A 15,592-nucleotide genomic window follows, 5' to 3' on the forward strand; every position below is an offset into this window, starting at 1 on the left:
AAAGATCATCCTTCTATCTAACCTAAGACTCTCCTATTAGCCCTTGGTTAACATTACAGTGAGAACCAGTTGAAAACGTGTATATACTCGGGGCCTGCGTGAGTCTGTCCTTTTTTCCCTCTCCAGACACTGTAGATATTCGAGTGAGCCAGTGCTTAATTTTGTGGCTGTGTGGTTTTATCTGTGCTAACCAAAATGTTGCATTTCCAAGTGGCAGGACAGCTCTGCAAATGAGTCGAGATCTTTCTATTCAGCTTCCTCGGCCAGATCAGAATGTGGCAAGAAGTCGAAGCAAGACGTACCCAAAGAGAATAGCACAAACACAGCCAACTGGTAAGTCACTGAAGTAACTTTGCATTTCCTTTTAGGGTGGTGGTGTGAGATGTGTGCGGGTGGGCATAGCCGTGTAGTTTCCTTTTGTTAATGGTAGAATGTTTCATGTGGCCCTGAAAATGTCCCAGCAATTAGAAATTACTAATAAGTAGACCAGTAGCCTGAATCACCACAACTTGCTTGATGATTATATTTTCTTTTTGAAGAGATTAAATAAAATCCCAACTGAGTAATCTCTTGGCTTGATGTATCTGAGATTAGAACTGAAACTCTTAGCAAACGTTCTTTAAACAAAAAATAAATAAATAAATAAAAGGGAACACTATTGACGTAACTTAATCTGTACGGAATTCAGTGGACTTTTTGTAATTGTTGGTCTTTTGTTGTGAAATATATGGGCAGGAAAGTGATCACAGTGTACATACATACATGAATATATATGTACACTTGCACATACACACAGAAAATTTAATATAGCCTGTAGCCCCAAAGTCTCCCTCCCCAGCCAGAGACAATCCCCATCTGACTTTGTAATTATTTCCTTATTTTTTGTTATAATTTTAATACTGTGTATCCTTCCCTGAAAAAACAAGTTTATTTTCCCTATCTGTAACATTATGTGAATGAATCATGATGTGTATTGTTTCTGTTTTGCGTCTGTCACTGCTGTATGCCCTGTGTACTAAAGTGCATTCATTTTTCTTGCTGTGTTATATATTATATATATGTGTTATATATATATATATATTCTGTGTTATGATCATTTCTTTATCCATTCTACTATTGATGGGCATCTGGGTTACTCGGATTTTTTTTAAAGATTTTATTTATTTATGTGACACAGAGAGATCACAAGTAGGCAGAGAGGCAGGCAGAGAGTGGGGGGAAGCAGGCTCCCTGCTGAGCAGAGAGCCCGATGCGGGGCTCAATCCCAGGACCTCAAGACCATGACCTGAGCCAAAGGCAGAGGCTTTAACCCACTGAGCAACCCAAGCGCCTCTGGATATTTTGTTTTAAATGAAGACTACTTCTGTAATAAAACCACCTAATCAGTTTTAAACCATGTTGAATGTTTAGAACTCACAGAATTATACTGTAAAGTGACATTACACATTACTGAGTTTGATTTACTTTTAGGTCACCCTTGTCTAATACATTCCATGGACTTTTTAAAAGATTTTATTTATTTATGAGAAAGAGAGAATGCGCACCCTGGAGGGCAGTAGGGGGGTGTGGATTAAAGGAAGAGGGAATAGCAGATTCCACGCTGAGTATGGGGACTGACGTGGGGCTCGATCTCACTACCCTGAGATCATGACCTGAGCTGAGACCAAGAGACAGTTAACTGACTGTGCCACCCAGGCACCCCTGGACTTTCCTCATATACTGTCTCACTTGAGCCCACAATAACCCTGTGAGATAGGGCAAGGCAGAGAATATGTTCTTATTTTACAGATAATGAAGGCGTGATTCTGGCTGCAGGATGTGGGCAGGACTGGGATAAAAACCTAGCTCTCCTGGTTTTTGTTTTTACCATATTGTGAGAAATGAGTGGAATTTTTACTAACAGTAATCTCTGTCTGAACATTGCATGGCAATTGACATAGCATTGTGACATCCATTGCTTCATTTAATCCTTATGCCAAGTCCGTGATGAAAGTGTTTTGCTCTGTAGCTCCTGACTGAGAATGTCACCTGACTTACTGTTCCAAAGTTAAATTAGATCTGACTATAGGTCCCTCCCTCTCACTGAGCTGGGAAGAAATTAAATTCTTTTGCAGTGGCAAAAATAAGACATGATTTGCACTTGGTTACTTTGTCACATGAGTATTATCATTATCTCTGTTTGGCTGGTGAGGAAACTAAGATTTAAAAAGATAATTTGTCCAAGATTATATAATAAATAGGTGGCTTAGGATGAAAATTCTAGCCTGAATAGTTAATGTCTTTATCTTAAATTTTTTGTATTTATCTTTGTACATGAATCTTAAATCCCATTTGGATCAAATGTGGTGTAATTAATAATCGAACTTTCAGATCCTATGCTGTGTCTGAATTGCCATGCCTCATGAAATTATCCAGACCATCTTCAAATCAATATTTCATCCTATTCGAGATGGGGGATTCACACTTTCTTTTTATACAAACCTCAGGTAGCTCCTTTTCTTCTAAAAAGAAGAATACTGCTCTAATACTGTCTTTATGTATAGGTGTGTGGCTCTCCTTGGATGCCCAAATTCCAGTAGCTGATTAATTTAGGAACAGGAATTTATGATTTTGTTTCTCTCTCTCTCTCTTTTTAAAAATAGACTTATTTATTTATTTGAGAGAGTGATAGAGTGAGCACAGGCAGGAGGGGTAAAGTGAGAGGGAGAGAGAGTCTGAAGCTGACTCCATGCTGAGTCCAGAGCCTGACCCCAGAGCTCCATCTCAGGACCCTGAGATCATAACCAGAGCTGAAATCAAGAGTCAGCATTTAACCCACTGTGCCACCTAGGTACCCATGTTTTGTTTCGTTTTAAAATTTTTAAAGATTATTTATTTATTTATTTGATAGCGAAATCACAAGTAGGTGGAGAAGCAGACAGGGGTGGAGAGGGGACAGGCTCTCCACTGAGCAGAGAGCCTGATGCGAGGCTCCACCCCAGGACCCTGAGATCATGATCTGAGCCGAAGGCAGAGGCTTTAACCCACTGAGCCACCCAGGCACCCCCTGGGGACCCATGTTTTTGTTTTTCTCTTAGGCAGAGAACAACCCACGAGGATGGTATTGAACCCAAATATCCCCCCACTCCCCACTCATCTTGTGTTGAGTCTCTCTTCCGTAGGGAATGAGGGTGTGGTGAATGTACCACCCAAGTTTCTCAAGGACATCCTCTCAGCATCTGGGAAATCTTTTTTTTTTTTTTTTTTTTTTTTTTTTTTTTTTTTTTTTTTTTTAAAGATTTTATTTATTTATTTATTTGACAGACAGAGATCACAAGTAGGCAGAGAGGCAGGCAGAGAGAGAGGAGGAAGCAGGCTCCCTGCTGAGCAGAGAGCCCGATGCGGGACTCGATCCCAGGACCCTGAGATCATGACCTGAGCCGAAGGCAGCGGCTTAACCCACTGAGCCACCCAGGCGCCCCACTGGGAAATCTTTTTAAAATGCAGCACATCATGGGGTGCTGGGGTGGCTCCGTGTGTTAAGTCTCTGACTCTTGATTTCAGCTGGGGTCTTGATCTCAGGGTTGTGAGTTCAAGCCCCACATTGGGCTCCACACTGGGCATGGAGTTTACTTTAAAAAAAAAAAGTGCAGCACATTATATATTTATTATCATAAAAGCTGGCTGGCTCAATTGGTAGAGCGTGCATCTCTTGATCTCAGGTTCCTGCGTTCAAGCCCCATGTTAGGTGTAGAATTTACATAAAAATACATGTATACATACATACATGCTTGTTTTAAGAAAAGTTAGGAAACTTAGAACCTTTCATCTCAGAAGAAAAAAAATCTTTCATCTTCAATTCCATTCTTCTAGTACTTAACACTTTATTATATAGCCTTCTAGTTTTTTGTATATCTTTTCTGCAAAAGCGATATAGTAATCTTTTACAATCCACTTTTCTTATTTAATAATATATCATGGATATGTTCTAATAAGTTTTGAAATGTTCTTAGCTCTATTTTATGATCTGTATGCTTTTCCACCACACAGATGTACAGACATGACATAACTTATTCAACCAGTCTTTAGTTCTTGGATGTTTAAGACACTTGAAATTTTGAAGACTATAAATATAACTTGAGTGAATCTCCTTGTGGTGATTGCTTAAAGCATTCATGCTACTTTTTTACATATATATATATATATATATATATACATATATATATATATATATATGTATATATATATATTTAAGATTTTATTTATTTATTTGACAGAGAGAGATCACAAGTAGGCAGAGAGAGAGGAGGAAGCAGGCTTCCTGCTGAGCAGAGAGCCCAATGTGGGGCTCGATCCCAGGACCCTGGAATCATGACCTGAGCCGAAGGCAGAGGCTTTAACCCACTGAGCCACCCAGGTGCCCCTATTACATATATTTTAAATAAGAGTATATTTTCAACATTTTTAATCTAAAAAGGATTAAACAAAGCTGTGTTTAGAAACTAAGACTTTGCTGTGTACACCTTTCACTTTGATTTTGAATTACTTTTAGCCTGACTTACCAAGCCCAGATTCCACAAAACCCTGATATGTTCTGGGATCCAGAGGCGACCCTCCTTGTGACGGTGTGACTGTCCTGGGTCGGAAGGACCACGTAGCAAATGCCAGTGATGAGGTGTTACAGCTGCTGTCACACACAGGGGGAGGATGTGGTTGAGGCTGGGATTGATGTTGTTCTGCTTTTTCAAATCTTGTATTTTCTTTTTCCTCTAATTCAAATGTACTCTGCTTCGAGCCTCAATTGAACCCAGCTGGTGGTCTCAACCATGCAGACTCTTAAGGTCATGGTGGGGTTCAGACTCAGACCAGAATATTGGAAGAGGGTCCTCCTCTCTTCACTTACATTAGTCACTGCTGTGCTCCTTGTCACAGCCCGCTGGGCCCCAAGAAGATGGGTGGTTCTTTGTGAAACTGGGCTGCGATGTGTGTGAGAGGAAGGGGACTCCGGTGAGCAGGAACTCTGGTGAGCCTGAGGACCTGCTGTGCTTAGCTTCAAGCCTACCTACAGAGATAGAAGATCGAGGTCGGAGATCGCACTGCCAGTCCCCCTTGAAGGTGCCGCTGCCTGGGGGAAGGAGGGGATGTTTGAGGGAGTGGCCTTTAGGTCACTGGGTGGCTGCAGCCCTCTGGCCTCTGTTTCCTTCTCAGCCACTACAGGCAGTCCTTCAGCCCTCCCCTTCCTCCCCCCACACTCCCAGCTCTGGCAGCCTCCTTCCTTAGAAGCTCCCTGTTTCATGGGTTTCATGGGTGGCTGGGCAGGAAAGGAACAATAGCTCTCGTTTTGTTTTGTTTTAATTACTTTTTTTCTGACCCAAGGAAACAAAAATATTACTTTACTAAATGACGTTGCCACAGTTATTTAAATTTTCCTTTAAATATTTTGACAAAGTGGCAACAAGCTGATATTGAGACATAGAAAAAGTTAATTCGATTGTACTGTATTTGGCAAAAATGGGAGTTACAGCTTAAACAAAAGATAGGTTTTTTTTTTTAACTCTAAACAGAGCAGCTATTAATGTTCATAGATTAAATTCTGCTGATATTTTCCCTAAAAAAATTTTTTTAGAACTACAGTTTCAGGAGTTCTAGATATAAATTCTCACCTCATTTAACATCTATATATAATAAAAACCAAATTGTGTTAGGAGGCCTTTGTTTTTTGTTAGTTTATAACATTGATAGTGCATGATTTGTTACTGTAGGAGACATTCTTTTATTTCTGAAGTTAAAATAATTCAGTCTAACTTAGCGACTACTCCCCTTAACTTGTGTTTCAGTCGTCTGCAAATTTAAAGTGCCTTTTTTTTTTTTTTTTAAACCTCTCCATCATGAGTAATAAATTCCCTGGTAGCAAAAAAGCCATTGTGTTTAGAGTCCACAAAGATTGGGCCTCCGCACCTCTAGGAGGAAGTGCATTCCAGAGTTAAGAGCCCTGCACCCAGCCTGCCTCTGCCCCACCCCAGGAGGGCAGCACCCGGGCAGGCCGCCAGAGCATTCCTGCGAATCTCCAGGGCTTCAGAGGGAGCTTGGGGGTAAAGCAGGAGGCGAGAGGGCAGGAAGGAGAAGTGCATATTTGTACAGCCCTTTCTCTGACAAGGCCTTGGCAGCTCACATAGGTGGGTTCCTGTCAGAGGAGAATCGGCTCTAAGTAGGCAGTGCGGACAGCATATTTGGCTGTAATCCATAATTAGCTGGAAGAAAAAGTATGGGGTGAAGCCATTTGCAATGGATAAACAATGCTGTGATTGTCAGGTTCTTAACCATACCACACTGATGAACAGAGAAATAAATAGTTGCAGTGTAGTCTTTGGACAACTGAAAAGCAGGATCTGCCGACATGTTGGCATTCCCACTCAGCCTTTGTGGAAAAGACTGCAGACACACTGCCCCGGGGCTGACAAAAATGACTTCTGAGTGAAGTTGGTTTGTGCTGGTCCGTAAGCAGACAGCTGCTGCTCAAGCCAAGCCCCTTGTTTCTATGCAGGAGAGTGGACCTGGTGTTGCCAAAACTTCTAGTGTTTTGAGGGAAGAATAAAATTTTGCATATTTATGTAAACTTAGCAGAATTTTGAATACTGGCCATTTCATTTTATTTTATTTTTTAAAGATTTTATTTATTTATTTGACAGAGATCACAAGTAGCCAGAGAGGCAGGCAGAGAGAGAGGAGGAAGCAGGTTCCCTGCTGAGCAGAGAGCCTGGTGTGGGGCTTGTTGTGGGGCTCTATGTGGGGCTCGATGTGGGGCTAGATCCCAGGTTGCTAGGATCATGACCTGAGCCGAAGGCAAAGGCTAAACCACTGAGCCACCCAGGTGCCCCTGGCCATTTCATATTAAAAGACAGTCTCTTGTGTGCTAAGGTGGAATTCTCCCTGAGGTCCAGATGTGGTGGGAGGGCTGCCTCTTTGGAACCCTGATTGACAGCTGGTGTGAATGGCTGAGCCACCTGCTCCTGGGGTTCACTGTAGGCTTCCCAGCAGGCTTCCCAGCATCCCCTGTGAGCATCACTAGATGGGGTTCAGTACTCCATGACTGCTAGCACAAGCATTTTTCTGTTAGTAGGTTAGTTGGCTCCAGCAGGGGCTGATGGTGCCATGCAGCTCTGGACCTCCCACGTGGGGAGCTTACTAGCATCCACTAGTAATCTGAAGCGGATGCAGCCCAGAGCAGGAGACAGAAGAATACTTTGGTAGAGTGAAGATGGTTTCATTTGATGCCATATAGAGCTCTGGGCTGTTGAGAACTAGTCATGTCAGGGCAGTAATGGTCATTCACTGAATACTCCCTGTGATTGGCACATTGTGTGAGATGTGATGTCAACAGAAGCCCAGCTTGGCTTGTGGTGATCAGAAATATGTGTTAAAAGGCTTTGTAAAGCAGAAAGGCAAGCTGTGTGAGCAGAAACCAATGTCAGACTGGGGCAGGTTGATCTGGTGAGCTGCCTCTGATAAATTCAGGTTTAGCCCCCGTAGCCCATGTCCTAACCATGCAATGTTCTGAAGACATTTAACCTGCCAGAGCCTCAGTTTCTTTGTCTGTCAAATGGGGATATTACCCCCTTGCCTCACAGGTTGTTCAGGGGGTGCTGTCTGAAATGGGCAGAGCATAATGTGGAGCACATGTAGGGCTTGGTATATTTTGAGTTTTTCTCTACAAAACCAAAGGAACTCTCTCTTACACATTGTGGACCAGTCGGGAATCCCCTGGTCAGTCTGAATTGTGTTTACCCTGTAGCATCAGTGTCACATCCAGAGGATAATAAGATTATATGGAGGAGGTGTGTGGCCTTTTGAGGGTGATGGTGGAGAGCAAATGGGGCTTCAGAAGGAAATTGGATACCCTTTATTCTAGAAGGTTTTATATAGACAGGGTGTATGGGAAGTGGGCAGGTCATAGTGCCGTGTGTGTGTGTGTGTGTGTGTGTGTGTAGGTTTCTCCTGCCTCGCCTACCTCCAGATCTCTGGGTATTCCAGGGCAGCTGCTGGCAGGCAGTGTTACTAACCCAGGCTTGGGGGATGTCCTGCCAGTTGTGTTCCTCCTCCTCAGAGTAGCCAGATTTCTTCTCTGATTTTTATCCTCTACCCCATGTTGAACACTCTCCAGCCACACTGGGTGATTCCATGGCCATGAATTGGGAACAACAGATTCTTTACAGTGAATTCATAATCCGATGGGATTGTATAATAGTTTTAGAACTCAGATAATCATTCCGTCTTCTGTCTAAAGGTGGTTGGTTTCTCCTATTTGGAGTAATTAGTTGCTAGGCCTACCCACGAGCATTTTTCATGTCAAGCAGACAATGGGAACTGATGACAAAGGGCAAAGAGCAAAGTGCTCAGGAGAGGAAAGGAGAGTTGTTGAATGAGGAATAAATGGAAGCCAGGGCTCTGGATCCAGAATTTTGCAAGTTTAAGTCCCAACCTCAAGACGTTATTAGATCTGCTATTTTACTTACACAATATGAGCAGACCTATTGCCGTGTTTGTCATTACAGAGACTGGAAACTACCTGAATATCCATTAGTAGAGAATTGGCCTAATAAAAGAAAACTTGTGTAACCCACAGAAATACCACGTCCCTTTTACAAGAAATCTGAGGGCACGGTTTGATTCTGTGTTGGTCTAATTCTGCAGTCCTCCATCATCTACCGTGAAAGGCTGGGTTCCCTGAGGAGCTCTGCAGGGAGAGCAATGTTCATGACTGGCAGTCACTGAGCATCACTGTGTGCCTGGCACTATACTAGGCACCCCACAGATAGTATTGCACTCTTTTTTTTTTTTTTTTTTGAAGATACTGTGACTCATAATGTGTAGGTGACAAGACAGAGGGGGACTTGTCTAGGGCCCCAGGCCTGGAATTTGAACCCAGGTCATTTTAGAGAGGAAAAGCAAAAAGGTGGTACATTTTTGCTCATATGGAGTGATCTCTGGGACATGGTATAAGCAAGGAAAAAAAGTGGGGGAGGGGACAGCAGCATATACTGTGCTCCCAGTATATAAAAGTACAGAAATCAGAGATGGGGGCCGTACGTACATACATACATACTTGCACAGAGGATACAGGAGAAAGTAGTAACAGTAATGGCTCCAGAAAGGGTTGAAAGTCTGAAAGCCTGGGGATCAGGAATGGGAGACGGGTTTTTTATACATATTCTTTAATAGCATTTGCCTTTTTTTCTTTTCTCTCTCTCTCTCTCTCTCTTTTTTTTTTTTTTAACCATGTTGTACTTTTTAAAAAGTTCTACAGGTAATTGTCGTGATGCATTGAGTTAGCAAAATGATTTCAGATGCTCATTCAGGTCTCTCTAATGGATATGTTTTTGAAAAGCTTAGATGAGGACACATACTATGCTAGGAAACGTGCCTCATAATTTATGGGGAAACTAACGGAACAGTACAAGATTGATCATATGAAATTCAAAATTCAGGATTTCTACTGTGTTGTAACAGATAATGCAACCCCAAACTTCAAGGCACGGGGCATAAGACATTCATATCTGTTCATTTTTTAAAAACACTTTATTTATTTATTTATTTATTCATTCATTCATTCATCCATTTATTTATTTATTTATTTATTTATTTATTTATGTGAGCATGAGAGGAAGAGTAGGATTGGGGTGGAGGCAGACAGAGAATCTCAAACCGACTCTGTATCAAGTGTGTAGCCCAACACGGAGCTCAGTCTCATGACCCTGAGATCATGACCCGAAATGACATCATGAGTCTGATGCTTAACAGAGCCATCTAGGCACCCTCATATCTGTACATTTTAATCCAGAACATTGTATTAGAGGTCATTAAGTCATAGCATGCTTTCTTTCAAAGGAGGAAAACTCAAGGTAGGACCCAGAGTCCTTAGATTAATTATAGGACAGTCACTTTGTACTGGGGGTAAGAAAACTTACGCCCAAAGAGGTAAAATGATTTGTAAGTGCAGCATGTTCTGGAACCTGGAGGGGATCTGCATGAGAGTCACTGAGACTCTGACAAGTGTCTGGAAGAAGATTGTGTCCTGATAGGTCTTTAGGCATTGTGGAGTGTTTGCTTATTCTCTCTGGGTCAGAAGAAGACAGGAAGGGAAGAAATTAGTATACATTTTCATATACAGGAATTCAAACAAGCATTCTATCAAGACTATTATATGGCTAGTTTTGGAGAGGCTCTCTAGAAAATTTAACAGTGTTAATTTTGTTTGAGAGAGCTGTGATTGTGACACTCCTCCTTCAAGGTAACAAATCAGAATTAGATCTTCTACTGAGATAATGATTCAGATCTGTGATTCCTGCTTCCTTTTTTATTTTTTTTAATTAAAAGATTTTATTTATTTGTCAGAGAGAGAGTGAGAGTGGGAGCAAGCAAGCACATAAGCAGGCAGAATGGCAGGCAGAGGCTGGAGAGAGAAGCAGGCTCCCTGCCAACAAGGAGTTTGATGCAGGATTTGATCCCAGAACCCTGGGATCATGACCTGAGCTGAAGGCAGCAGCTTAACCAACTGAGCCACCCAGGCATCCCTCCTGCTTTATTTTTATCCGGACTAGAAGAACTTCTGACAGTCTTAGATTATCTTATTTATTTATTTATTTATTTATTTGACAGAGAGAGAGATCACAAGTAGGCATAGAGGCAGGCAGAGAGGGAGGGGGAGCAGGCTCCTTGCTGAGCAGAGAGCCTGATGCAGGGCTCGATCCCAGGACCCTGGGATCATCACCTGAGCCGAAGGCAGAGGCTTTAACCCACTGAGCCACCCAGGCGCCCCTTAAATGATCTCTTGACTAATTATTTAAGCAGCTAGCTGCCTGGAGAAGTTACGTAGTAAAGTAGGAGGAGATAAAAAGGTACACTGATTCAAGTAAAAATTTGAATTCCTGGTCTAACTTGGCTGTGACCTGTGACGCGTCATTCAGCATTCTGATCTGTCATCTCATTCTCCATAAAATAAATGAACTGGGTACGTAAACACTAGAGGTCCCTCTTATTCCTTTTTTTAAAAGATTTACTTCTGGAGAGAGGGAGTGAACACTGCACTGGGTTAGGGGCAGAGGGACAGAGAGAAGCCTACTCCCTGCTGGGCATGGAGCCTGACTGGGGGCTGGATCTCACAACCCTGAGATCATGAGTGGAAATTAAGAATTGGACTCTTAACCCACTAAGCCACCCAGGTGCCCTGAGATCCTTCTTCTTGCTAAAAGTCTCTCTTCTTTTCTTTGGCTTCTTTGTCATAGAGTTAAAAGGACCAAACATGAAAAAAGATTTTGGAAAGCTTTCTTCAAAAGTTTTTTAATTTAATCATCATTTCAGAAGACTTAATGGGCTTGTGAAAACTGTATTTCAAGATCACAAAATACATTTTTCTCACTGGAAATATACAGTTTTTTGCACACTTCTATATACAGAAGTATGGTTGGTTCCTCAAAACTTGAGTTCCCAAATGAAATTCTTACTGACAAACTGAATAAAATTAATTGCAGCAAGCTTTGCATTAATATACTTTTTCAAACTATTCTTTTAGTCAGAATTGACCAGATGAATCTGGATTTTACCTCTTTGGTTAACTCATGGTTAGAAATTAGTACTGCCTTGCTGGGTACACAGAGAAAGGGGCCTTTCTGGACAGGTTTTTGCATGGTGTTGTTTCTGTTTGACTTCTGTGTGACTATAACTGAAGTTTTTTTGTCTTTTTGTGAACCTACTTGTTCTGTCAGAAATCAGCAGCGTGAGTTGTTTCCACATTGGCAATTGTTTGTGGTCACAGTTCCCGAGTCCCTGCCTTGATTTTACAAACCATTCAGATGAATTTTTCTGTTTTTTCACCCCTCTTTCTTTATAGGTGGAGGTTCAAGGGTGTCTGTCAACTGCTTGAGATTGTTTTGAGATGGATGTCCTCCTAGGCAGATGGCATCTGAGGGTGTCCCCTGTTTGTTTTACTCTCAGATTCAGGTTTCACAGTGATTTCTCTGTCAGCATCTTCTTCAGACTCTGTTAGAGAGTATCTGGGATTGATTTCTGTCATGTGCTTTCCTTACTTACTGGTATCAATGTGAAAAATGGTTGAGTTCCTAGAGTTTAGGTATTTTGGTTGGTCTAGGGAGAGGAGGTGAAGTGAGGTAAGGTAAAAAAAGGAACTACCTTCACTGTGGAGCAGGTGCCGTGGTTGGCACTTTGAACAATGCACGATGCAAATCTGGGACCAGGAGGCCTTACTCTCTTCTGTCTCCCAGGGTGAGAATGGGGCATCTGAGGAAACTGCCCATTATCTTTCTCCAGAGAAGCTGGGATCGGAGCCCAGATTATGAGTCACTCAGCTGGGGAGAGCCACCTCTTTTGAGTCTACTGTTACAGCCCAGGTTCCAGGCACACCCATAAACAGAGAACTGGGTTCACAGAGAAAGAATAGAGGAGACACACTGTGAGAAACACCAGAGGACCACGCAGCTCTGAGAAGAGAATGAGGGTAGGAGACAGGAGCCATGAATTCCAATCCTTGAGGTCCTGCTGTGTCTTGAAGATGAATCCCTAATTTGAGGTGGTTTCCTTGCACCTGAACAGTGGATAACGTTACTTCTTTTGGTAACCCCATGGGGAAGGTGGGTGGTATTCTCATTTTACCCATGAGGAAACTGAAGCTTAGAAACACAAAGTACTCATTCAAGTTACACAGATCCTAAGAGCAGTGTCCAGATGTGAACCCGGGCGTTTGGTGTATTAAGGCATCTATTTGGAAAGTAAATGGAAAAATAAAAGAGGCGAAAGGCCTCAAATTATTTGAAAATACACATCTCCAGATTTTCCCACTATTGCATGATTTCCTTACTTACTGGATCAACTTGTTTCCACAGATAACTCTGGAGAAGACAGTACGTTCTGCTAATTTATAGAGGAGCAGCAGGTCAGTCTGCTGCTATATCAAGGCATTTTTTCTTTTTAAGGAATTATTTAAGTTCTTTAGGACCTTTTCTTAGCAAAGAGGGGGAAAGGCAGGAACAGTGTTAACTGTGAGAAGGAGCAGGTAGATCACATAGGCAGGTGTATATTTGTTCAAGACTTTTCCTTAGTTGGCCCTCTTTTCTATTCTGCCTTGAAGCTGTTGTTTATTTTCATTCAATAAAAGATTTCTCTTTTATTGAATGTTCTCTAAAAAGTTATTATTTTCACTCTTCCCATGAGTGTTTAGCATTCCACGCATAGCTACCAAGATTAGAAAAGCAAGCAAACCTAAAGGCCTGTGGTATATTAAATATCATAGCTTTAGTGAGTTACCATTATGATACTTTTTTCCACCTTTCCATTTCCTTTCATCAAGAGTTTATTGAGCACCTCTCTGGCATAAGACTTGTGATATTATGATTTAGAGTAAGAAATACATATTTGGTCTTTATTCTCTTTTCTGGTTTCTGGTGCAGCTCCTAAAACCATTGGAATTTCCTAAGTGATAAGAGCACTAAATGTAAAGGAGCATCTTTTGTTATTCATAGCCAGCCCCTTTTAGCCACACCTGAGTTTGTGTGGGTGAGGTGAATTCTGGGAAGTCCCTAAAGATGGAGGCTGGTTGCCAGGGGGAACCAACCATAATTAAGGAGTTGGAATTTTCAGCCCCACCCCATGACTTCTGGGGAGAAGAGCTGTGTTAGAGTTTGAGTGCAATCAGTGATAGTCAACGGTTTCATCAGACATTCCTGCTTATTGAAGCCTCCGGAAACACCCAGAAACACCCAGAGGGTAGGGTTCTGAGGGGTGGGTGAATTCGTGGAGTTGAAGTGAGTGGTGCTTAGGGCCCTTTCTCATACGTTGCCCTTTTGCAGCTTTTCCATTTGGCCATTTTTGAGTTTCATCCTTTTTTAATGAACTGGTGATCAAATAAGTAAGTTGCCTCTCTGAGTTCTGTGAGGAGGGGGCTGTCTTGATGGACTGAGGCGTCAGCCTGTGGGATCTGACATCTCTGGGTAGATAGTGTCAGAATTGAGTTAAATTGAAGGCCACCCAGTCAGTGCCCTCTGAGAATTGAAATGCTTGTAGCTGTTGCATAAAACATGCAGTGGAGACCCTTTTCCACAGAGCACAGAAAAGTGAATAAAACTTGGCCCCTGGACTAGGGAAATTAGTCATAGAAAATAATAAAGTGGTTATTTTATGCTTATTAAAAGCCAAGCACTGTGTTAAGCACTTTATTTATTTATTATTTTTAATTTTTTTACTTTAAGTAGGCTCCACGCCCAATGAGGGGCCTGAACTCAGCAATCCTGAGTTCAAGGGTTGCACACTCCACTGGCTAAGCCAGGCACCCCAGGCATTTCCTATGAATTACCTAATTCTCATTCAATAAATTGTTGGTGAAACCCCTATTTTATTGATGAGAAACCTGAGGCCCAAAGGGAATTAAGAACTCATCCAAGCTCATGCAGGCGGGTAAATTAGCAGAGTTGAGAAGCAGATGTGGGTTTGTCTGACTTCCAGTCTTGTGCCCTTAACCACTTTATCCAACTAGAGAGGTAAAAGCTGTGCTCCCATGTGGGTAGGATGTTCCAGTGTCATAGAGCCGAGTTCTGAGAGAGCTGCAGTGTTCAGGAGGAGCATCTGCTCATGACTGGAGGTAATCTGTGGTTAAGGCAGTGGGTTAGGAGAAGGCTGGCTGGATGAGGACGGTAGTTGTCAGGCTGGGTTCTGGGTTCTGCAGCTCCCGGGGGGGGGGGGGGAGATACCAGTGGACTTCCTTGAGGGCTCTGTGGATACAGACAGTTTCGATTCAGTCACTTTTCAGATTCTCTTTCCTGAAGGGAGTGTGCCTGCTGTATGTAGTAGACTTGCTGGCTCTTCTCTGCAGCCTACCTTTTTTAAAAAGTTTTTGTTTATTTTTTATTTTTTCAGCGTAACAGTATTCATTGTTTTTGCACCACACCCAGTGCTCTATGCAATCTATGCCCTCTCCAATACCCACCACCTGGATCCCCCAACTTCCCCCCCCCCCCCCGCCCGGCCCCTTCAAAACCCTCAGATTGTTTTTCAGAGTCCATAGTCTCTCATGGTTCACCTCCCCTTCCAATTTCCCTCAACTCCCTTCTCCTCTCCATCTCCCCTTGTCCTTCATGCAATTTGTTATGCTCCACAAATAAGTGAAACCATATGATAATTGACTCTCTCTGCTTGACTTATTTCACTCAGCATAATCTCTTCCAGTCCTGTCCATGTTGCTACAAAAGTTGGGTATTCGTACTTCTGATGGAGGCATAATACTCCATAGTGTATATGGACCACATCTTCTTTATCCATTCGTCCGTTGAAGGGCATCTTGGTTCTTTCTACAGTTTGGCGACCGTGGCCATTGCTGCTATAAACATTGGGGTACAGATGGCCCTTCTTTTCACTACATCTGTATCTTTGGGGTAAATACCCAGTAGTTCCAGCCTACCTTTTACCAATGGACCAAAACAAAGGCAGACCTTTTCCTCATCTGGAATCTGTTCTGCTGTTTTGTCCTTAAATGATAAAAACCTCCTGAGTTAGTGTCTGGAAACTAAATGGCCTTAATTATTAAACAACACCTCCTTTTCTTTTTTCT

The 15,592-nt window shown here is 42.3% G+C and overlaps 1 protein-coding gene across 4 annotated transcripts in view; it reads left to right on the forward strand.

Moving 5' to 3' along the window:
- The window catches only part of EPB41L4A (erythrocyte membrane protein band 4.1 like 4A), a 250,082-nt gene that overhangs the window by 175,718 nt on the left and 58,772 nt on the right, over positions 1 to 15,592 (forward strand). For all 4 annotated transcript variants that reach the window (XM_045087135.1, XM_045087137.1, XM_045087136.1 and 1 more), the window contains exon 12: positions 212 to 333. In XM_045087135.1, the coding sequence (XP_044943070.1) occupies positions 212 to 333 (122 nt within the window). The remainder of the gene's footprint in view (positions 1 to 211; positions 334 to 15,592) is intronic.

This window comes from Mustela putorius, unplaced genomic scaffold (genome assembly GCF_011764305.1).
Source record: "Mustela putorius furo isolate JIRA1106 unplaced genomic scaffold, ASM1176430v1.1 tig00001059_pilon_pilon_pilon, whole genome shotgun sequence".
Taxonomy (NCBI): domain Eukaryota; kingdom Metazoa; phylum Chordata; class Mammalia; order Carnivora; family Mustelidae; genus Mustela; species Mustela putorius.